This window comes from Notolepis coatsorum, assembly GCF_963971535.1.
Source record: "Notolepis coatsorum genome assembly, chromosome: 5".
Classification (NCBI taxonomy): Eukaryota; Metazoa; Chordata; class Actinopteri; order Aulopiformes; family Paralepididae; genus Notolepis; species Notolepis coatsorum.
Window position 1 is genome coordinate 32,162,826 of NC_140169.1, and position 23,121 is coordinate 32,185,946.

Consider the following 23,121-nt stretch of genomic DNA (forward strand, 5'->3'; position numbering starts at 1 on the left):
TTTGTAATTTGGTTTTTAGTGCCTTTGAGGTGCTTTGGTACCATGAGGTGCAAGCATAGTCATAGTACCCTTGAATTAGGGCTGGGCGATATAACGATAACGATAAATATCGCAATATATTTGAATAATCGATATCGAATATCGAAAGTAAAAAAAAATCTAAAAATGTTTTTTTTTTTTTTTCTTTTTTTACCTGCAACAGGGCAGTTTTAAAACCAGAGACAGTGGACAGACTTGTCTTTCTTGCCTGCAACTTAAAGTAATGGCTTTGCTTGTCCAAATGACAATACTGACCAAATTGAGATTTATTTTTCTCTTGTCCATTTATTTTGTTTGCTTTCTAATTTAAAATACAGTTTGAAACCGTCTGTACACAGTAGGCTATGTGTGCTAGCAGAGATAGACTCCAGTCACGAGTCACGGTGCACGTGTGCGGTGGTTTGTCCACCAAAAAAGCGCCAAAAGATCGAAAATAAACTAGCAGAGCCAGAACTGTCAACTCCCCTGGAGCCACAGCCAGCAGAGAAGCCGGTTTACTTTAGCTTTTAAACCAGCTGCAGCCTGAGAACTGGAGTGTGAGGGGATGTAACACTAAAGATGGCGGCAATGACAAAGAATTGCTGCAAAATAAACATACACCTGTTGTTAACACTTTGGGTGCCGGAAAACACTTTACAGCGTCATTCCCGGCCATGCTCAAGTTGCCGAAGTTGTGCTGTGGAGGTTGTGCTGGTCGGCCATATTACTTCCGGGCACTCGGTTTGGCTCCCGGCACTCTGGCTCGTCACAATATATAGCGATCCATTGCCAATAACTCGATAAACAACATGATTTGGACGTATATAGTATTATACAAGCTGGAAATGGTTCATCAGGATAAACATCCCATAATCGAAAACGGTCTACACCACGCTGATCGTCCAACGGCGCGAGGAAGATCCGGTAAGATTCAGCGTTATTTTTGAACGTGTTCCATATAAACTGTTATGATGAACATATGACCCACACTAGATGAATGATATAACGCTGCCCACAGAATTATAAACGATCCCCCGCCCATCCGGTCATCATCAGATCATACGTAGATCATTCTAGAAGTACGTCCAATTGAAATTTTTTATATCGCCCCGATTGCCATCAAACTGTATTTCATCATCAATATAATGCATTTGGGGCTATAGATCACCTTTTTTTTTATATACTTATAACACGCCCAGCCCTACCTTGAATGAGTGCTCCTGCCAGAGTCTTCAGGGTATTCTTGTTTACCAGAGAGGAGATCCGGTACAAGAATCGAGTTCGTTGGTTGACTTTTTTTATTACATTGGATGCCATTTTGTCACAGGAAAGATTAGCCTCTAGGATGGAACCCAGGTAGGTAATTCATCTTTCCTTGTGACAATATTGTCACCCACTGTAACTGAGAAGCCGTCGGTCTTGCTGAGTTTGTTATTTGAATCGAAGAGAATGGACTCTGTTTTGCCCATGTGTAATGATAGTTTGTTATAGGCGAGCCATATGCAGATTTTGCCTAGGTCCGAGCTGAGGGTTTTTTCAACCTGTAACTTGTTCTTGTCAGAGACCAGCAGGGCTGAGTCGGCCGCAAACAGGAACAAGTTGCAGTCACAAGCTGACGACATGTCATTTGCATAAATTAGGAACAGTAGCGGTCCTAGTATGCTTCCTTGTGGAACACCACAGCTCACTGGGAGGGGGGGGATAGGGTACCGTTTACCTCCACCATCTGCTCTCTCCCCTCCAAGTAGGATTGTATCCAGCTCACTGATAGACTATCAAAACCAATTTCTTTTAGCTTGTCAATCAGAATGGTGTGATTGACAGTGTCAAAGGCCTTTTGTAGGTCCAGCATGACCATGCCGCAGTATTTGCCCGCGTCCACCTCTTGTTTGATGTGGTCGTTCAAATAGAGAAGGCATGTGTCAGTGGAGTGGGATGTTCTGAAGCCAGATTGGAATTCGTAGATTATATATTTTTTTCCGCAAGGTACTTTTCGACCTGTTCGTATTAGGGGTGGGCGATATATCGAGTATACTCGATGTATCGCGGATTGTTCTACCCGAGATGTAGTACTGTACTATATCGCGAACATCGAGTATTAGTTTATATGGCGCCGCCCGCGGCCGAGAGACACTCGCAGTGCTTTCCTCGAGAAGCGCTGCAGTCAGAGTGCAGACTCCTGCTTTCCTCTCTCTCACACACCCGCGGCCCGCCCACTCTACGTCACACACACACACACAGAGACAGAGAGGCGGTGCCAAGTCAGCGGCTCAGTGCACATGTTGTTTGGAGGAGACGGGGAATGAGGAAAGAAACGTTTAGCGAGTTATTTATTTTATTTATTCCGAAACGACAATGGAAGATGGAGCCGGTGCCACTGCCGAGGCGGATGAACTGGTTCCAAAAAAGAACAGTACTGGATCCGTCGTCTGGCGGTGGTTTCAGGGAGCGAAATAAACTTTTTGACTCACCGGCCAGTGGCGGGTAGATGGGAAGAGTCTACCCGCCAAGCATATTTCTTACCTGCCGATATATATTTTATATATACAATTTTTTTTTAAATAAAATATATATTATATAATCATACTTGTAGTTGTATTATCTGCGAGACATCGCCACCACGCAATAAGTCAAAATGCTTGCTATCTGCAAACAGCTCCACTGTCTGTTTTGGCTGTGTTGCTCTTCTAGAAAAATAATCCTTTCAGGGTTGCCTATTGAAATACTGTACACTTTCCTACTGTACACTTTCCTGATTAATTGAAATGGGGGACCCTGATGTAAACAAGACGAAAGTCTTTCTCTGGTCTGCATCCCCTTAACAATTGTGTGTATTGAGCTGTACTGTACCCATTCTGCAATCTGTTAATAAAGTTTTCAATCAATCAATCAATCACACCTCCAGTACAGAAACATTGTTTGAGTTTGCGTGTCAGGTAGACCATTGATTGACAGTCGAGTCTGCCAATTACATCACATCGCTTGCACTCCGGTGCTGCAGCTGGACCCATTGCCCACCTCTGCTGTTGATAACGCTAGCCAAGTTATTATACACACAGATACACAGTGGGCCAGTGACTTTGGTGTAGGGGTGTAACAATGCATCGATCCTAAGGGGGAAATTCAACTGCATCGATTTGAAAATGTTAGAATAGATTATCGCAATTTTAATGTGTACACGTTATGTTATTGTCATGTCCGTTACAGCCAACACACCGACATACGCTACTGCATCAACGTTATGATTAACAAAGCAAGGCATTCGTTTTGTTGCATTAACGTTATATTACTATTGCTATCGATAAATCTAGGTGTTCTAAAATCTATTGCTATTGGTAAGAGAGACTATAATAAGTTGGTGTCTCGGAAAACGAGAGCCCTGATCGCGGAGTTTCAGGAAGTAAACAAGAAAAATTAGAGCTTCCGATTGGTCATTTGCTTTATTTCCCATGAAACCAGTCACTTCACTCTACTGTGATTGGACCGTTGGCTTGAGTGCAATGTGGGACTTGTAGTTTTTTAACGATCTCGCAGCGGAGGGAAAAAAAGACGAGAGAGGCTATAATCTGTATTCGCACAGCGTGCGCGTAATTGATTTTTACCGTTCGCATACAAATATTTTTAGGGGCCTGCTTATGAACTACACGTCTACACGCCACACGGCGGGCAGCCCTCTAAGTGTCATGCGCCAAAGGTAAAAACAGACCGCCCCTGGCGGGCGGCGGGCTCTAGTTTCGGTCCCTGGGTGGTTTGGTTACCGCAAGGAAGATGTTGAGACGGTTACCTGCAAAATATGCAGCAGAGCAAACCCGTTGCCACAAAAGGTAGCAGTACCACCAATTTGTTCCACCATTTAAAAATACACCCACTACAAAATGAAGAGTGCGTGAAACTCTAAAGTCAAAGCAACCAGCCCAGATGCAAATGACTCTGGCTTCTTCATTTTCAAAAGCGATCCCGTATGACAAAAAAAGTAAACAATGGAGAGAAATCCATATCCAATCAAAAGGGCAACGGCGCCCTCTGCTGCCACATCACAGAGAGAGCGGGTTGAAACGGAGTTGTCTGTCGATGCTGACAGATCCCCTACAGTGGTGGAAGATTTACCGGTACCCCTTTTGCAAAATAAAATGTTCTAATAGAAACCACTAATGACTACAGTACAGTATAAATAAAGAATGGTTTAATGCAGACATATGTTGCAGGGACTACTAGAATCATCATGTTGGCGTGACTGTATTTTATTAAATTTTTTTAAGTGCTTTAGAGGAAATGTAAAAATATTGCGATATATATCGTGTATCGCGATATAGCCAAAATATATTGCGATATCATTTAGAGGCCATATCGCCCAGCCCTAGTTCGTATACAATTTTTTCCATGACTTTCTAGATGGATGTAAGGATAGAAACAGGGCGGTAGTTGCCTGGGTCTAATTTGCTGCCCTTTTTGTGCAGGGGTGTTACTCTCGCAATTTTGAAGTCCTTGGGGACGTGTCCCTGTTTTATGGAGAGGTGTGTGTGTGTGTGTGTGTGTGTGTGTGCGTGCGCGCGCGCACGCGCGGGTGTGTGTGTGTGCAATTGCTAAAATAGTAAATAACATTTTAAATGAAAAGCAAGAGGCTCCACAGTGTACAGTCACTACTCAGGTAGGTGGTGTGTCCTGTGCCTTATGAAGCTACAGGAACTAATGTATCGAAGGTAGGAGTCTTAGGCCCTGACTACACGTATATGGATATTTTTCAAAACATATTTTCATGCTCCTTTAAAAAAAATCCTTGTCCACACAACAGGGTTTTTAACCTCTTAACAGGCACCCAGAAAAGTGGCAATTATTTGTACTTGAACTTGAGGACTGCATACTTTTTTTGCAAAGCTTATCTTTATACTTTATACTTATAGCACATGCATAAGCCTGGTCTCTTTTGAAAGATTCTGAAGTTTCTGATACAATAAAGAAATAATGAAATAGAGTAACATAGGTCTGAACTTGAGTTGTAGAAAAACTTGTTACTGACGTTTTTCTGTAGTAGTTACAATGTCCAAATATAGTATTTCCAAAGAAAAATCCGTTCAGAAATTTGTGATTAGCTTCGATTTGTGGAAAAAGTTCTGCAGGTTTCAGATTCTCATTGACTTCAATTCATTCTGCGTTTTTTTCTGAAAGCCCCAAACGTAGAGGAAAATGTGCGTTTATCAAAATATCCATACTGGTGTGGACAGGGCCTTAGAAGTGTGCTACCTCCAAAAACAGGTTACGTAATAGAGAAAATAGGTTGCCGCTTTAACGAGACTGTAGGAATGGGTACAGACCAAAACAATGAAAATTCCTTGTAAGAAGCTCTTAGCATATGTGTCACCTCACAGCGCTTTGTGCCAGATCTCTACATTTTCATTTTTCAGATTATTCCAGATTGCTAAAGTACAGAATCTAAGCTTTCAAATGATGTGTCATATGTTGAAATCTGAGAATCTTTTTAACACGATGTGCTCAATTATAACTTGTAAACCTGGTTGTATTCCGGTTTGCGCGGTGATTCGGGGACTGGACCTGGGTAAAAAAAGTCCATTAAGAACCCATTCTGTTATGGTTTGTAACCGACCCCAATCGCACAACACAAGACAGGTATGAGAGTAAGCCAAGAACTGGGCATTTATTGTATACAACAGAAAACGGCACTGTCCCTTTAAGGGAGAACACAAAATACTGGAAAACAAGAAATGGGAAAATAGGCACCGTGCCTTTAAGAGGCGAGCTGGCTAAGGGGAAGGCTAAGGGAACAGGGCCAGGGCAAGGGAACAGGACAGGAACAGGGAGGACTAGGAGGACTGGAAGGGATGACTAGGAGGACTAGGAGGACTGGACAGGGAGGACTAGGAGGACTAGAGAGGGGAAACAGGGACAGAGGCTCGCGGAGGCGGGCTGGGGACAGGGAGGACTAGGAGGACTAGACAGGGAGGACTAGGATGACTAGGAGGACTGGAAGGACTGGACAGGGAGGACTAGGAGGACTAGACGGACTGGACGGACTGGACAGGGAGGACTAGGAGGACTAGAGAGGGGAAACAGGGACAGAGGCTCGCGGAGGCGGGCTGGGGACAGGGAGGACAAGGAGGACTAGACAGGGAGGACTAGGATGACTAGGAGGACTGGAAGGACTGGACAGGGAGGACTAGGAGGACTAGACGGACTGGACGGACTGGACAGGGAGGACTAGGAGGACTAGAGAGGGGAAAACAGGGACAGAGGCCCGCGGAGGCGGGCTGGGGACAGGGATAGAGAAAACAGGGTAAGGCCTTGGAACAGGGCGAGGGCTGGAGCTGCTTACAGGGAGGAGTAGGAGGGCGCAGGCTAGACGTCTAGTGAAGAGCGCGTCTGGCTCGGAGGTCTGGATGCGCGTCTGGATGCGCGTCTGGAGTGAGGAGCGCGTCTGGCTCGGAGGTCTGGATGCGCGTCTGGATGCGCGTCTGGAGTGAAGAGCGCGTCTGGCTCGGAGGTCTGGATGCGCGTCTGGATGCGCGTCTGGAGTGAAGAGCGCGTCTGGCTCGGAGGTCTGGATGCGCGTCTGGATGCGCGTCTGGAGTGAGGAGCGCGTCTGGCTCGGAGGTCTGGATGCGCGTCTGGATGCGCGTCTGGAGTGACGAGCGCGTCTGGCTCGGAGGTCTGGATGCGCGTCTGGATGCGCGTCTGCCTCGGAGGTCTGGGGTGGAACACTGGAATACCTCCCGTAGAGGATTAGAGAGCGCAGTTCAGTGTCTCCTTCCAGGCAAACGGCGACAGGAGGCGAAGGCTTGAGCGCATCTCACGCCGGAGATGAAAACAGCATACAGACAGAAACAGGAACTCCCGTAGGAGCCTACAGACAGAGAACCTCCCGTAGGTGTCTTGGTGATAGAGATATGATACGGAACGACCCGACCAGGACTGAGAGGAAGAGCGAGGTACTTAAAGCCCACAGGGGCACTAATTAGAATACACATCAGGTGCGTGATGGTAATTGATACTCGAACTAGAAGTGTGTGTTCGGCACCAGACCAATCAAACACATAATGACAGGTAGTCCAAGGGTGTGGCTGCTGAAGAGCAAACGAGAGTAAATGAACACGAGGGTGGGGGCTAGTGAGGTGAGGAAACAGGGAATTAAAGGTCAAGGGAAAGGCGAACCTCACAGTACTCCCCCCTCCACGGGAGCCACCGGGCGACCCAAAAATACAGACAGAGTGGCAGGGGACAAAACAAGGCAACAAACAAAAGGTACCGGGCCATGCCAGCAGGGGAAGCTACAACAAAAGTGGGGCTAGCAAAGGAACAGGGTAGCTGAGGGGTAACCAGGGTAGCAGAGGGGTAACTAGGGTAGCCGAAGGGTAACTAGAGGAGCTGAGGGGTAACTAGAGGAGCTGAGGGGTAACTAGAGGAGCTGAGGGGTAACTAGAGGAGCTGAGGGGTAACTAGAGGAGCTGAGGGGTAACTAGAGGAGCTGAGGGGTAACTAGAGGAGCTGAGGGGTAACTAGAGGAGCTGAGGGGTAACTATGAGGAGCACCGGGAAGGGGCTAGCAGAGGGAAAGGGTAGCTGCCAGGGCACTGATAGCTACAGGGCCTATGCTAGCTGTACTGCTACATTAACATAGAGGCTGCGCTAGCTGCCGGAGCTAGGCTAGCAGACAGGGCTGGAACAGGGGCACTGGAGAGGGGAACAGGGAAGGGGCTAGCAGAGGGAAAGGGCAGCTGCCAGGGCACTGATAGCTACAGGGCCTATGCTAGCTGTACTGCTACATTAACATAGAGGCTGCGCTAGCTGCCGGAGCTAGGCTAGCAGACAGGGCTGGAACAGGGGCACTGGAGAGGGGAACAGGGAAGGGGCTAGCAGAGGGAAAGGGTAGCTGCCAGGGCACTGATAGCTACAGGGCCTATGCTAGCTGTACCGCTACATTAACATAGAGGCTGCGCTAGCTGCCGGAGCTAGGCTGGCAGACAGGGCTGGACCAGCATGAGAGAACAAGCTAGCTGGAAGGACAGTCCTAGCTGTGGGGAACTGACCTTGCTAGCTGAAGGGGCAGTCCTAGCAGTGGGGAAAACTGACCTTGCTAGCTGAAGGGGCAGTCCTAGCAGTGAGAGAAACCTGACCTTGCTAGCTGAAGGGGCAGTCCTAGCAGTGGGGAAACTGACCTTGCTAGCTGAAGGGGCGGTCCTAGCAGTGGGAGCAAACTGACCTTGCTAGCTGAAGGGGCAGTCCTAGCAGTGGGAGAAAACTGACCTTGCTAGCTGAAGGGGCAGTCCTAGCAGTGGGGAAAACTGACCTTGCTAGCTGAAAGGGCAGTCCTAGCAGTGGGAAAACTGACCTTGCTAGCTGAAAGGGCAGTCCTAGCAGTGGGAAAACTGACCTCGCTAGCTGAAAGGGCAGTCCTAGCAGTGGGAGAAAACTGACCTTGCTAGCTGAAAGGGCAGTCCTAGCAGTGGGAAAACTGACCTTGCTAGCTGAAAGGGCAGTCCTAGCAGTGGGAAAACTGACCTTGCTAGCTGAAAGGGCAGTCCTAGCAGTGGGAAAAAACTGACCTTGCTAGCTGAAAGGGCAGTCCTAGCAGTGGGAGAAAACTGACCTTGCTAGCTGAAAGGGCAGTTCTAGCAGTGGGAACACTGACCTTGCTAGCTGAAGGAGCAGTCCTAGCAGTGGGAAGGCTACACAAAAAGTGGAGGCCATGCAGAGGGACCGGGTTAGCTGCCTGGGCATGGCTAGCTACAGGGCCTATGCTAGCTGCAAGGGCTGCATTAACATAGAGGCTGTGCTAACAGCCGGGGCTAAGCTAGCAGACTGGGGCCATGCAGAGGGACTGGGTTAGCTGCCTGGGCATGGCTAGCTACAGGGCCTATGCCAGCAGCAAGGGCTGCATTAACATAGAGGCTGTGCTAGCAGCCGGGGCTAAGCTAGCAGACTGGGGCCATGCTGGTAGTAGAGGCCTAACAAGCTGCAGGGGAGCTAACGAAGCTAACAGGGAAGCAAACAGGGCTAACAGGAAAGACTAACAGGCTAAACAGGGGAGCTAACAGGGGAGACTAACAAGCTAACAGGGGAGCTAACAGGGAAGCTAACAGGGCTAACAGGGGAGCAAACAGGGGAACTAACAGGGGAACTAGAGGGAACAAAAAAAAGGCAAACTCAACATACACCGTCTGTGCTGGCTGGGGTCGTCGACGGGTCGGGTCGTACTGTTATGGTTTGTAACCGACCCCAATCGCACAACACAAGACAGGTATGAGAGTAAGCCAAGAACTGGGCGTTTATTGTATACAACAGAAAACGGCACTGTCCCTTTAAGGGAGAACACAAAATACTGGAAAACAAGAAATGGGAAAATAGGCACCGTGCCTTTAAGAGGCGAGCTGGCTAAGGGGAAGGCTAAGGGAACAGGGCCAGGGCAAGGGAACAGGACAGGAACAGGGAGGACTAGGAGGACTGGAAGGGATGACTAGGAGGACTAGGAGGACTGGACAGGGAGGACTAGGAGGACTAGAGAGGGGAAACAGGGACAGAGGCTCGCGGAGGCGGGCTGGGGACAGGGAGGACTAGGAGGACTAGACAGGGAGGACTAGGATGACTAGGAGGACTGGAAGGACTGGACAGGGAGGACTAGGAGGACTAGACGGACTGGACGGACTGGACAGGGAGGACTAGGAGGACTAGAGAGGGGAAACAAAGACAGAGGCTCGCGGAGGCGGGCTGGGGACAGGGAGGACAAGGAGGACTAGACAGGGAGGACTAGGATGACTAGGAGGACTGGAAGGACTGGACAGGGAGGACTAGGAGGACTAGACGGACTGGACGGACTGGACAGGGAGGACTAGGAGGACTAGAGAGGGGAAAACAGGGACAGAGGCCCGCGGAGGCGGGCTGGGGACAGGGATAGAGAAAACAGGGTAAGGCCTTGGAACAGGGCGAGGGCTGGAGCTGCTTACAGGGAGGAGTAGGAGGGCGCAGGCTAGACGTCTAGTGAAGAGCGCGTCTGGCTCGGAGGTCTGGATGCGCGTCTGGATGCGCGTCTGGAGTGAGGAGCGCGTCTGGCTCGAAGGTCTGGATGCGCGTCTGGATGCGCGTCTGGAGTGAAGAGTGCGTCTGGCTCGGAGGTCTGGATGCGCGTCTGGATGCGCGTCTGGAGTGAAGAGCGCGTCTGGCTCGGAGGTCTGGATGCGCGTCTGGATGCGCGTCTGGAGTGAGGAGCGCGTCTGGCTCGGAGGTCTGGATGCGCGTCTGGAGTGAAGAGCGCGTCTGGCTCGGAGGTCTGGATGCGCGTCTGGATGCGCGTCTGGAGTGAAGAGCGCGTCTGGCTCGGAGGTCTGGATGCGCGTCTGGATGCGCGTCTGGAGTGAGGAGCGCGTCTGGCTCGGAGGTCTGGATGCGCGTCTGGATGCGCGTCTGGAGTGAAGAGCGCGTCTGGCTCGGCGCATAGAGATATGATACGGAACGACCCGACCAGGACTGAGGGGAAGAGCGAGGTACTTAAAGCCCACAGGGGCACTAATTAGAATACACATCAGGTGCGTGATGGTAATTGATACTCGAACTAGAAGTGTGTGTTCGGCACCAGACCAATCAAACACATAATGACAGGTAGTCCAAGGGTGTGGCTGCTGAAGAGCAAACGAGAGTAAATGAACGCGAGGGTGGGGGCTAGTGAGGTGAGGAGACAGGGAATTAAAGGTCAAGGGAAAGGCGAACCTCACACATTCATTAAATGCGATCCATCGATGGCTCTTCCTGAAGCAGATATTTTGTTGAGTTCAGCAGCGATCGTCTTTGCATCCATCTCTCAACGCAAGACACATTAAAAGTGTCACCAGGTGCCAACAGGTGTATAGGTCTTGTGGGCGTTGCGCTGCGGGCTGCCTCTCCCCCCAAGGTTTAGATTCTATTCAAATGCAAATTGTTATTACGCCCCCGTTCCACTGAAATCATGTCGTGAACAGCCTACTTTTAAACAAAGGTTGTTACTATTTTTAAATATTCTAACTGTTCGTTTTTATAGTATATATGTGCTTATACATTCAATTTATAATAATATATAAAAAAAAACAAAAAAAAAAAAAAAAAAAAATTCACGTCTAGACTAGAAGGGGGCGGGCCGAGTTGTGGTCACTAGCGCTGCGAGGTGACACATATATGAACTTATAGGATCTATAAGGGCTGTCTGTAGCGCATCATCTCACCCTCTTAAGATAAGGCTGATTTGCGCACCTTAATATACGATCGATGCCGATTCAGCCCAGTCTCCATGCAATATAGTGTGGTGTAGACTCTATATGGGGGGGGGGGGGGGTAGAGAGAGAGTTCCTCTCTTCTCTGAAGGTGAAATTATATATTCTCTCTTTTCTCCCTTCCTTTTTCTACTTAACTTCTCTCCCTCCCTCTGTTTACTCTCTTTCTCTCTCACTTCTATTTTTGTCTGCCTCTTTCTCTCTCTCTCTCTCTCTCTATCTCTCTCTCTCCTATCTCTGTCTTTCTGTGTAGCAGGAGGAATTTTATTGTTGTTTTCGAGGCTGTGTGTGTGTGTGTGTGTGTGTGTGTGTGTGTGTGTGTGTGTGTGTGTGTGTGTGTGTGTGGTTTTCGAGGCTGTGTGTGTGTGTGTGTGTGTGTGTGTGCGTGCGTGTGAGAGAGAGAGAGAGTGTGTTTGTGTGTTTACGTTCTTGGTTAAAGAGCGACAAAATACTATCTGTATGTTTCCCAATGTCTGTCTTTCTCCTGTCTCTCTCCCTCTCTATCTGTATATCTCTCCTCTCTCTCCCTCCCTATCTCTGTCTCTCTCTCTCCCTGTCTCTCTTTCCCTCTCCGCTCCCTATCCTCTCCCTCTCTCTCTGTTTCTCTCTCTCTCTCTCTGTTTCTCTCTCTCCCTCTCTCTCTCCCTGTCTCTCTTTCCCTCTCCTCTCCCTCTCCTCTCCCTCTCTCTGTTTCTCTCTCTCCTCTCTCTTTAACCATGTTATTGTAAGGTTGCTGTTTTCAATGGTGGCGCCTTAAGTTCTGCTTCCTGTCTGCAACCCCCCCCCCCCACACACACACACGCAAAAAACACTCATGCACATGTAGGCGTGCACAAATACACATGCACACATAACTACCGCCATACAAACACAAACTATGCACTCACAGACACACACACACACACACACACACCCCTAACCCCCCCCCCCCCCACACACACACACACACACACACACACACACACACACACACACACACTTGTACGGGCCATAGAATACTTGAAATGCTTTCATTGTTGTCCAGAATCCCCTGCTTCAGCTGAAACGAGTTCTTAATGCAGATAAGACCAGGCTTATATTGTTAGGCAGCTCTAGGCCACATGATATCCCTTCAGTGGCCACTCTTGAGGGAAGGGAAGTAGAGGTTGATAACTCTTAGAAATACCTGGTGTTTTGATTGATGACTCCCTCACTTTTAAGCCACATGTACTGTATCTGGTAAATAAGGCTTTTTAGGTTTTTATTTTAGAAATAATATTTTAGAATTTCAATTTTTTATTTTAATTTGTTTGGACTATGGTGATCTTTTCTATATGCTGCCCAGTGTCTTCATATGGTTGGTGATCTTTTCTATATGCTGCAAAAGTGTCTTCATATGGTTGGTGATCTTTTCTATATGCTGCAAACGTGTCTTCATATGGTTTGTGATCTTTTCTATATGCTGCAAAAGTGTCTTCATATGGTTGGTGATCTTTTCTATATGCTGCAAAGGTGTCTTCATATGGTTGGTGATCTTTTTGACACAGCTCCCCCTGCTTCCCTGAGGTTCATTACTGATTGTAAAGCTCTGACTCATCACTGTGAGTTATACTCCTCATACACTGGTACACCTTTATATATGAGGCCATTCTTGGTCTGCTCCCTTCCTACCTATGTGTCTTTATCACACAGAAGGGTGCTGGACAGTAAGGCTGACCTTAGAATTTTTTTTGGCAATCGAAGCTTCGGGGCCGAGCTTCGATTTTAATTCGAAGCTTCGAATTAAAAAAAAATTAATTAATACATTTTTTCTTTTTTTATATATATATATATATATTTTTTTATCTTATGTTGTGGGACTTGTACAGCACTTTGGTAAACGTTGTTGTTTTTAAATGTGCTCTATAAATAAAGTGGATTGGATTAATGAATTAAGTAGCCCCTTTCGTGACTGTGACGCAGCCAACACAGTGTGATTTAATTCAAGGTGGATCGCTGTTGTCGTTTGAACAACTTCAGATTTCATGGGAACTACCAATCCCCCAAATCAAGAATGTTTAAGATGAATGAAGTAAGATTTTGATTATTTGAAATATGGCCTGTGTAGACTAAACTATGCACAGAATTATGTCAGTCTACAAGGTCCGGATTCTACATGGTCCGGCAATGTAGACCTTGTAGACTCCACTACAGACCCATTATCAGTGAATGTTCATGCATTTTTAAGAAGGGCTACTTCCACAAAAAAACAAAGAACTCACCAAAACATCTCAGTAGCACCTTATCTAAATGTTCTATTTCATATATGGAGATTCATATTTATTTATGTATTGCATGCATTTCTACATTTTATTTCCTATTTTGTTTATTCATCCCAGTATCTTTCTTTCTTATGTGTGGAATTCTACAAGGCATTCACATTTACATTTAGTCATTTAGCTGACGCTTTTATCCAAAGCGAATTACAAGTTCTGTACGACAGGTCATCAGGAAGGATACAACTCTATCAGCTGAGTAACAATATTCATCAAAGTGTTGCGTGTTACAGTGTAGGTTAGTTTATTAGGACAAGTGCATGACAGTAAGGTTAGTTAGGGTTAGATTTTTTTTATTTTATTTTTTAAATTTTATTTAAGATAATGGTTGAAGAAGTGCGTCTTTAGTCGACAGCGAAATATTGGATGGGATTCGGCTGTCCTAACTGGGGTGGGTAGTTCATTCCACCATTGTGGGGCAAGGACTGAGAATAGGCGTGTAGGTGGTGTATATGTGTTTGAGGATGATATCCTTCAAACAGGCAATAGTGATGATATAATTTGGGCAGTGCTGAGCTGGGTTACTTTCCTCCAGTGTATTTGTCCCCCGGCCCCACCCAATGGCCCCATGCACACACACACACACACACACACACACACACACACACACACACACACACACACACACACCGAAGTAAAAATAAAAATAAAATAAAAAATCTGAAGAAGAAAAATTTGAAAAAAAAATAATTTCTTTTATTCTTTTATTTTTTTTAATGTTCGAAGCTTGTACCATCGAACGAAGCTTCGAAGCTTCGAAGTATTTAAGACAGCCCTACTGGACAGTAGACTCTTTGTGCTCTCAGGTCTTCTTTATGCTATCTGAAAATTGGAAGAAGGTAATTTTGTATGTATTCTGCACCCTCCATCTTGGAATATGTTGCAGAATGTCTTACAACTCAATTCATTAATCTTGTTAAATGCTTTTAAATCCAAAATGAAAGAATTGGAGGCAGATTCCTATTTCCTTCACATAGCTTAACTTATCGCAACACTGTCAACGAATGTCAAGAACCTGATTTACAATCAGTGTCCATAAATGTAGACTTACATGATACGATGTTGTGCAACTATTAGTTTCAGCCAAACCTTCTGATGGGTCAAATGATGCCTTCAGATGGAACTTGTGAGTTTGTGGTCAGTTCCAATCACAGGCCAATCTGATTTTATTTTATTTTATTTGACATTTAAAAAAATTCAAGATTCAAGAAAACATCAAGGATGAAACACAAACAAGTCAAGACTTATTCCCATTGTGGTCCTTGGTCTCAGACAGATAAGCAATACAAAACATGACCACAAATAACAATATGACAAACTACATAGACATGTCAATTTGAAGTGCAGTACAAACATAGCCACAGACAACAATGTATCAGACAACATTTTCATACATTTTAAAATCTAGTTTTTAACATTGTCAAGGAGCCATGATTTGACTTTTTTCTTAAAATTGTGTCGGCTACTAATGCATTTGAGCTGTGAAGGTAGAAAATTCCAATTTGTGGCTCCCCAGAATTTAAAAGAACATTTGCCCATATTTGTTTTGAACCTTGGAATACACAGGTCGGCAATGCTGGCTCTGGTGTTATGGGTATGCATGTCCCTGTTCCATTGAAAATAATTTGTAAGATAATTTGGGGCCCTATTGTAGTAAATGTTGTGAACTATATTGAGCTGAAGTTGAACGGACCTGGGAGCCTGCCCAACAACTGGAAGTGTTGTTTGCCCACATGTGCTCTGGAGGCTAGTCCTAGAGTTAATCGGATGAGTTTGTTCTGGGAAACCTGTAACTTTTCTTTTAAAACTTTGGTCAGACCTCCGTACCAAGAACAGATAGCATAGTCAAAACAACAAGAAACTAGTGAATTTGCCAGAATGCGAAGACTTTCAGGGTCTAATAAATTTGCTTTTCTGGCCAGAGATTTCAATCAGAGAGCTTGCCTTTCCCCCCACACCTCCACCCACCCTGGTACCTCAGACACCTCCACCCATCCGGCACGACAGTGGCTCAGGAGGTAGAGCGGTCGTCTGGTAATCGGTAGGTTCCCAGTTCGATTCCCTCTCCTCCCGGGCAGCGAAATCCTTTTAGCATTTAAAAAAGTTTGCATTTTGTACCTCATTGTTTGCATTTTGTACATTAGGTTGTACTTTAGTTTGTATATTGTATATTTTGTATAGTGTTTGGACTTTATTCTTTTAATCTTTTTACTGTATGAAGCACATTCTCAGATGGCTCATACAGAACCAAGTATTTCACTGTAATGTACTTTATATGTGACAAATAAAACAAAACTTGAAACTTCAACTTCAACTTGAAGTGTCCTTGAGCAAGACACATAACCCCTAATTGCTCCTGATGAGCAGGTTGGCACCTTGCATGGTTGCCTCCTCCATCATGTGTGAATGTGTGAGTGAATTGGTGAATGTGAGGTACCATACCGCAAACACCTCCGGTGGAGCTCCAGGGGTGTTTTGGCGTTGGAGTCTGAATTAGGCTGAACCATACGGCCCGCTTATTTAATATTTTTCTCCAACCAAAGTTTGTGCGTTCTGAGCAGGAAACCAACATGGAGACCAGTCTCTCCGTTCTATGTCGGCGCATGAGTCGCCCTAGCGACTACATCCACATGCCTGTCTGTCACCATGACAACAAGCCAGGGTTTGTGTGTGTGTGTGTGTGTTTGTGTGTGTGTGTGTGTGTGTGTGTGTGTGTGTGTGTGTGTGTGTGTGTGTGTGTGTGTGTGTGTGTGTGTGTGTGTGTGTGTGTGTGTGTGTGTCTGTGTGTGTGTCTGTGTGTCTGTGTGTGTGTGTGTGTGACCTATGTGTGTATGTCCGTTTGTATATATGTCTGTATTATTATATGTGTGCCTTGGGAACTATAGATAACCTGTGTGCTCTCTCTCTCTCTCTCTCTCTCTCTCTCTCTCTCTCTCTCTCTCTCTCTCTCTCTCTCTCTCTCTCTCTCTCTCTCTCTCTATCCTTCTCTCCCTAGGGATCCCTCTGTCACTATCTATCCGTCCATTCAGGAGTCTGGCTGACTAGCTGCAGAATGGCTCACAGCGTGACTAAAGGACTGGCTTACTTACACACTGAGCTGTACAGAGGAGGTACACACACACACACACACACACACACACACACACACACACACACACACACACACACACACACACACACACACACACACACATACACACACACACACACACACACACACACACACACACACACACACACACACACACACACACACATACAGGTCAAAAGTCAAGGTCTCCTACAGGGTACTACCCCTGGAGTGGTTAGGGGTTGGTTGAGTGCCTTGTGCAAGACGTGCTTGTTGTCTGTTCAGTCTGGTGCTGCTCTAGAACAGGGGTATCCAAAGTGGGGGTCGCAAGCCGCCGTGGGGGGGGTCGCCAGATGACAAAACATTTTCGATTATCGACGAAACCTTACTTGGTCCCAAGAAGAGGGTCTCGTGTATTATTGGGTTAGGACATTTACTGTATATTGGAGGGGGTTGGGTTAGGACATTTACAGGGGCCAGTTTCGAATTGCAGTCTCTCGTAGGTGCTCTTTAAGAGCGGTTTTGAATGTGGGTAGTGATTCACATTCCTTTACAGCTGTGGGTAGGGTGTTCCACATTGATGTGGCATAATTGCGAAACGTGTTTAGTCCCTTGTTTGAGCCGAACCTCGTTTTCACATGATTTGTGGAGCTCCCTCTGGTGTTGTGATTGTGGTATTCACTGACCTTTGGGAAGTATTTTGACATGTACATGGGTACCTTAGTCGTGTAGTGTATCTTGTAGACCAGGCCCATTGCAAGTTGCTGTACTCTGTCTTCTACTCTAAGCCATCCTAGGTTGTCAAAGTGGGCAGGGGTGAGGTGGGTTCTAGGAGTAAGGTCAAGCAGTAGTCTGACCAGTTTGTTTTGTGATGTTTGTCATTTTGATTTTAGCGCCTTTGAGGTGCTTTGGTACCATGAGGTGCAAGCATAGTCGTAGTACCCTTGAATGAGTGCTCCTGCCAGAGTCTTCAGGGTATTCTTGTTTACCAGAGAGGAGATCCGATACAAGAATCTAGTTCGTTGGTTGACTTTTTTTTATTACATTGGATGCCATTTTGTCACAGGAAAGATTTGCCTCTAGGATGGAACCTAGGTATGTAATTTCATCTTTCCTTGTGACCATATTGTCACCCACTGTAACTGAGAAGCCGTCAGTCTTGCCGAGTTTGTTATTTGAATCGAAGAGAATAGACTCTGTTTTACCCAGGTGTAATGATAGTTTGTTATCTTCGAGCCAGGTGCAGATTTTGCCTAGTTCAGAGCTGAGGGTTTTTTCAACCTGTAACTTGTTCTTGTCAGAGACCAGCAGGGCTGAGTCATCCGCGAACAGCAACAAGTTGCAGTCACAAGCTGACGACATGTCATTTGCATAAATTAGGAACAGTAGCGGTCCTAGTATGCTTCCTTGTGGAACACCACAGCTCACTGGGAGGGGGGGAGGTAGAGTACCGTTTACCTCCACCATCTGTTCTCTCCCCTCCAGGTAGGATTGCATCCAGCTCACTGATAGACTATCAAAACCAATTGCTTTTAGCTTGTCAATCAGAATGGAGTGATTGACAGTGTCGAAGGCCTTTTGTAGGTCCAGCATGACCATCCCGCAGTATTTGCCCGCGTCCACCTCCTGTTTGATGTGGTCGTTCAAATAGAGAAGGCATGTGTCAGTGGAGTGGGATGTTCTGAAGCCAGATTGGAATTTGTAGATTCGATATTTTTTCACAGGGTGCTTTTCAACCTGTTCTTATACAATTTTTTCCATGACTTTCGAGATGGAGGTAAGAAACAGGGCGGTAGCTGCCTGGGTCTAATTTGCTGCCTTTTTTGTGCAGGGGGGTTACTCTCGCAATTTTGAAGTCTTTGGGTACGTGTCCCTGTTTTATGGAGAGGTTTATTATGTGTGTGATGACTGGGGTGATGGCGGCGGCTGAGTCTCTGAGGAATTTGGAAGGGATATTGTCATGGCCTTGTTAGGTTGGAGGGCACTCAGTTTTTTTAGTACCTCAGCTGTTGTTACCATTTCTAGTTTGAAATCGCCTTTGCGGACCCCTAGGTTATTGTAGGCTATGATGTGTTCTACCCCAAAATGCCCTGAGTGGGAGGGTAGTTTATTTACCAGTGTTGTGGCTATGTTTGTGAAGAAAATGTTTAAGTAATTGGCTACATCCAGCTTGTCTGTGATGAGCGTGTTGTCCGTCTTTATGTTTATGTTTGAAAATCTGGTTTTAAGTTTTTTACTGCAGCCTAGTTGATTATTGAGTAATTTCCAAAGTTCATAGGGTTTATTTTTGTTTTCTTCAGTTCTGTCATTGATGAAATTCTTTTTTGCAGTTCTGATCATGGAGTTTACGTCATTTCTTAGTCTGTTTCTTTCCAGAGTTCAGTCACGTGGGCTTGGAGTTCACTGCTCGAGCTTTTGGTAAGCTTTGACTGACTTTTACGAAACTCATCGCATTTTTTGTCTCTGGTTTTCATAGCGGTCAGTATTTCGGTGTGCATCCACACCTCAGCGCGATTTACCCTTGGTGGTTCTTAGGGGGGCCATGTCGTTTAGTATTGTTGAACATTTGGTTTAGAAACCAAGCCATGTTTCTTCAACCAGTGTATATACCACTGAGCTCATCTGACCAGTCCAGGCTCTCCAGTTCTTTATTTAATTTTTTTTTATTTAATCCTCTTTTTCTCCGCCTGATTTTCTGTGCTTTTCCTCCCATCCCAATTTAGTCGTTATGCCAATTCCCCCCTCCCCTACCTGGTTGTTGTGCGCATGTGCCCCCTACTGGTTGGTCAAGGGAGCCCTGAGGTCTACCACATGCTTCCTCCGACACATGCAGAGACAGCCAGCGGCTTTCTTTTCACCTGACAGCGCAGACTCTCATTGGTGAAATGTAACGCGTGGGAGGTCACACTGCCTTCACCACTTCCTGTCTTTTGCTGTGCAGGCGCCCTGACCTGTAGGAGTCGCTGTCCACAATGCCAGATTACCACCCCATCGACTTCCCTCTCGCTAACTCAGCCAAACGAGTTAGTATGACGGCTGGCCCAAGCCGGAGGCAATGCTGACACACGGATTCGAGACCGGAGTCTCTCTGATTGGTGACGAGCGCAATCTCCGCTGCGCCACCCAGCCGCCCAGGCTCTCCAGTTCTTGGTTAAAGGCCTCGCTCGAGTAGGTTTTGAGGTCTCTAGATGTGATTGTTTTGTGACAGCCGGCCTTTTGTTTTAGCTTTTTGCGGGTACAGAATATCATATAATGATCACTTAACCCGCATGCTATAACCCCTTTATTGGAGATCTTGGACTTGTCAGAGGTCAGGGTGAGGTCAATGGTAGTCTGAGTTGATTCACATACCCGTGATGGTTGGGTGATCAGCTGGCTGAGTCCGTGCAGATCACAAACCCTACTGAAGGATTTGAAGACGGGTGCATCTTTTTGTTGTATGTTGAATAGATGCAGCTTCGCTCTAGGTGGTGTGAATGGCATTCGCTCACGTTTAAAAAGTTTCAACTTTAGCAAGAAATTCGCCAGGCATGATGGAGCAAATAAGTATATCTTAAAGGGGCACTTCACCAAAAACAAACTAACAATTTTGTTTGACAGTTATTGAGAGTAAATTAGTTTGAATATGGCCACCAATGATGTCAAGTCAAGTCAAGTCAAGAGTTTTAATTGTCACGGCATACAGGTATACAATGAAATGCGGGTGGTCTTGCCCGCGACGATGTGCAATACAGTGGTACAACATATAATAGAATCCAATAAAAATACAGTGGTACAACATATAATAGAATCCAATAAAAATACAGTGGTACAACATATAATATAATCCAATAAAAAAACAACATTGTGCAATAAACAGGTAACATGGTGTGACATCTCGGTATCTGTACATAGTATTTACAGAGCATATAGGACATGCTAGGTAGCTTTAGTAGTGCAATACACTGTTCCTGTTGTTATACTAATTTAAAGTGGCCTTTCCTCTTGGCCATAAGAGTGCGTGTGTGTGGCATGAGTGTTAAAGTGGCTGCTAGTGTGTGAGCGTGCACAGCGTGCGTGTCGTGTGTGTGCTTGTGTGTGCTTGTGTGTGGATAGTTCAGTTTCTGTGGCACTCAATGTTCATTGTTCAAGGCTCTGATGGCCTGGGGGAAGAAGCTGAGCCTAAGCCTCTCCGTCCTAGTAGCTGGGGTTCGCAGGTGTCTGCCTGACCTCAGCAGCTGGAACAGGCTGTTATTGGGGTGGTGGGGGTCTTTCATTATTCTGCAGGCTCTGGATTTGCACCTCTTGTTGTATAGAACCTGCAGGGTAGGTAGCGCAATACCCGTGGTACGCTCGGCTGAGCGCACCACTCTCTGTAGGGCCTTCTTGTCCTGTGCCGTGCTGTTTCCATACCAGGCAGTGATGTTTCCGGTCAAGATGCTCTCTACAGCTCCTGAGTAGAAGGACTGGAGTATCTTCCCCGATACTCTGAACTTCCTTAACTGTCTCAGGTGGTAGAGGCGCTGCTTCGCTTTCTTTACTACTGTGTCTATGTGTGTTGACCATGTCAGATCCTCTGAGATGTGGACCCCCAGGTACTTGAAGCTGCTCACCCTGTCCACGGTAGCCCCGTTAATCATCAGTGGTGTGTGTGTCTCCTGCTGTCCTCTCTATAATCCACAATCAGCTCCTTGGTTTTATCAATGTTCAGGAGCAGGCTGTTGTCCTGGCACCAGCGTTCCAGTACCTCAACCTCCTCCCGGTAGGCCTTCTCGTCGTTGTCCGAGATCAGCCCCACCACCACGTGTCGTCTGCGAACTTCACTATGGAGTTGGAGCTGAACTTGGCCACACAGTCGTGTGTGTAGAGTGAGTACAGCAGGGGGCTTAGAACACAGCCCTGGGGGGACCCGATGCTCAGGGTGATGGTGTTGGAGGTCTGACCCCCCACCCTGACCGCCTGGGGTCTTTCACTCAGAAAGTCCAGTACCCAGGCGCTCAGGGCAGAGCTCAGACCTAGCTCGATCAGCTTGTCCACCAGTCTGGTGGGGACTATGGTGTTGAACGCTGAGCTGTAGTCAATTAACAACAGTCTCACATAGCCCCCCTTCTGACTGTCAAGGTGGGAGAGAGTGCTGTGCAGTACCTGGGAGACCGCGTCGTCAGTGGACCTGTTTGTCCTGTATGCAAATTGCATAGGGTCCATATCACTGGGGAGGGAGGCACAAATGTGGTCCTTGACCAGCCTCTCGAAACATTTCATGACCACAGAGGTGAGTGCCACCGGTCTGTAGTCATTTGGACATGTTGGGGAGGGTTTCTTCGGTACAGGGATGATGGTAGACATCTTGAAGCAGGCAGGGACCACTGACTCCGCCAGGGATTGATTAAATATGGCGGTGAACACCGGGGCAAGCTGGTTTGCACAGGACTTAAGTATGCGTCCTGTTATACCATCTGGGCCCGCAGCCTTCCTGGTGTTCACCTGCATAAATGCTCTTCTCACACTGTGTTCCGACAACGAGAGAGCGCCCCCGCCCCCCCCGCGGTTGCCCCCTCCACAACAGCCGGTGCGCCAGTGACGTCACTAGCCAGAGGGCTAGCGGCGACACTGTCTACACCGAACCGAGCGTAGAAGGAGTTGAGTTTGTCCGCGAGAGAGGCGTCGTCGCTCCCCATTGAGGGACATCGGGGACATTGAATCCATGTGTTGTGTTCAGTGAAATGATAAGGTGTCCCTTTAAGACAAGGTATTGCTATATTTCATCTACAGCATTTCATTGAGATGTAAGTAACACAACGATCCAATGTTCCAGATTACATCACTGGGCGGCCATATTCAAACTCATTTACTCTCAATAACTGTCAAACTTAATGAATGCGTGCAACACTGATTTCTGGATGTGTGTGAGATTAGGCTAAATCCAATCTTGTTTTTTTGTTTTTTGGCAAAGTGCTCATTTAACAATGAATATGAAATGTACTTAGAATAGATAGAGGTCTCTGAGACAACATCTTATCAGATAGAGGTCTCTGAGACAACATCTTATCAGATAGAGGTTCCTGAGACAACATATTATCAGATAGAGGTTCCTGAGACAACATATTATCAGATAGAGGTTCCTGAGACAACATTTTCTCACATGTGGTCTAATGTGCATCAATGTGGGGCTCATCGACGCCAGAACGGTTGAGAACCACTGTTCTAACGTAATGTGGGCATCATGTCAGAATCTGATCTGAAGCAGGTTTATTCACCAGGTATGTTACACATGGTATATAGGGAATGGGTCTTCATGCCTGCTCACACAAATAAGACAACAACTATACATCTAGAATAATATAAATATAGAGATAAAAATCATTTATGCAAAATATAAACAAGTGTAAGTGTTACGACCCTGGCTCAGGGGCACGCAACCTATGTGCAAACCAACACCAAAACCCCGTGCTCTAACTCAAAGTGCTACTAACTCAAGGAACTATTAAGGTAAATGTAACTAAGGTACTAGT

General features: G+C 46.5%; 1 protein-coding gene across 1 annotated transcript in view; it reads left to right on the plus strand.

Moving 5' to 3' along the window:
- The window catches only part of LOC311228031 (bone morphogenetic protein receptor type-2-like), a 323,498-nt gene that overhangs the window by 225,153 nt on the left and 75,224 nt on the right, over window positions 1-23,121 (plus strand). Inside the window, 1 exon segment of the mRNA XM_084313923.1 lies at window positions 16,556-16,670. Within this exon segment, the coding sequence (XP_084170049.1) occupies window positions 16,556-16,670 (115 nt within the window).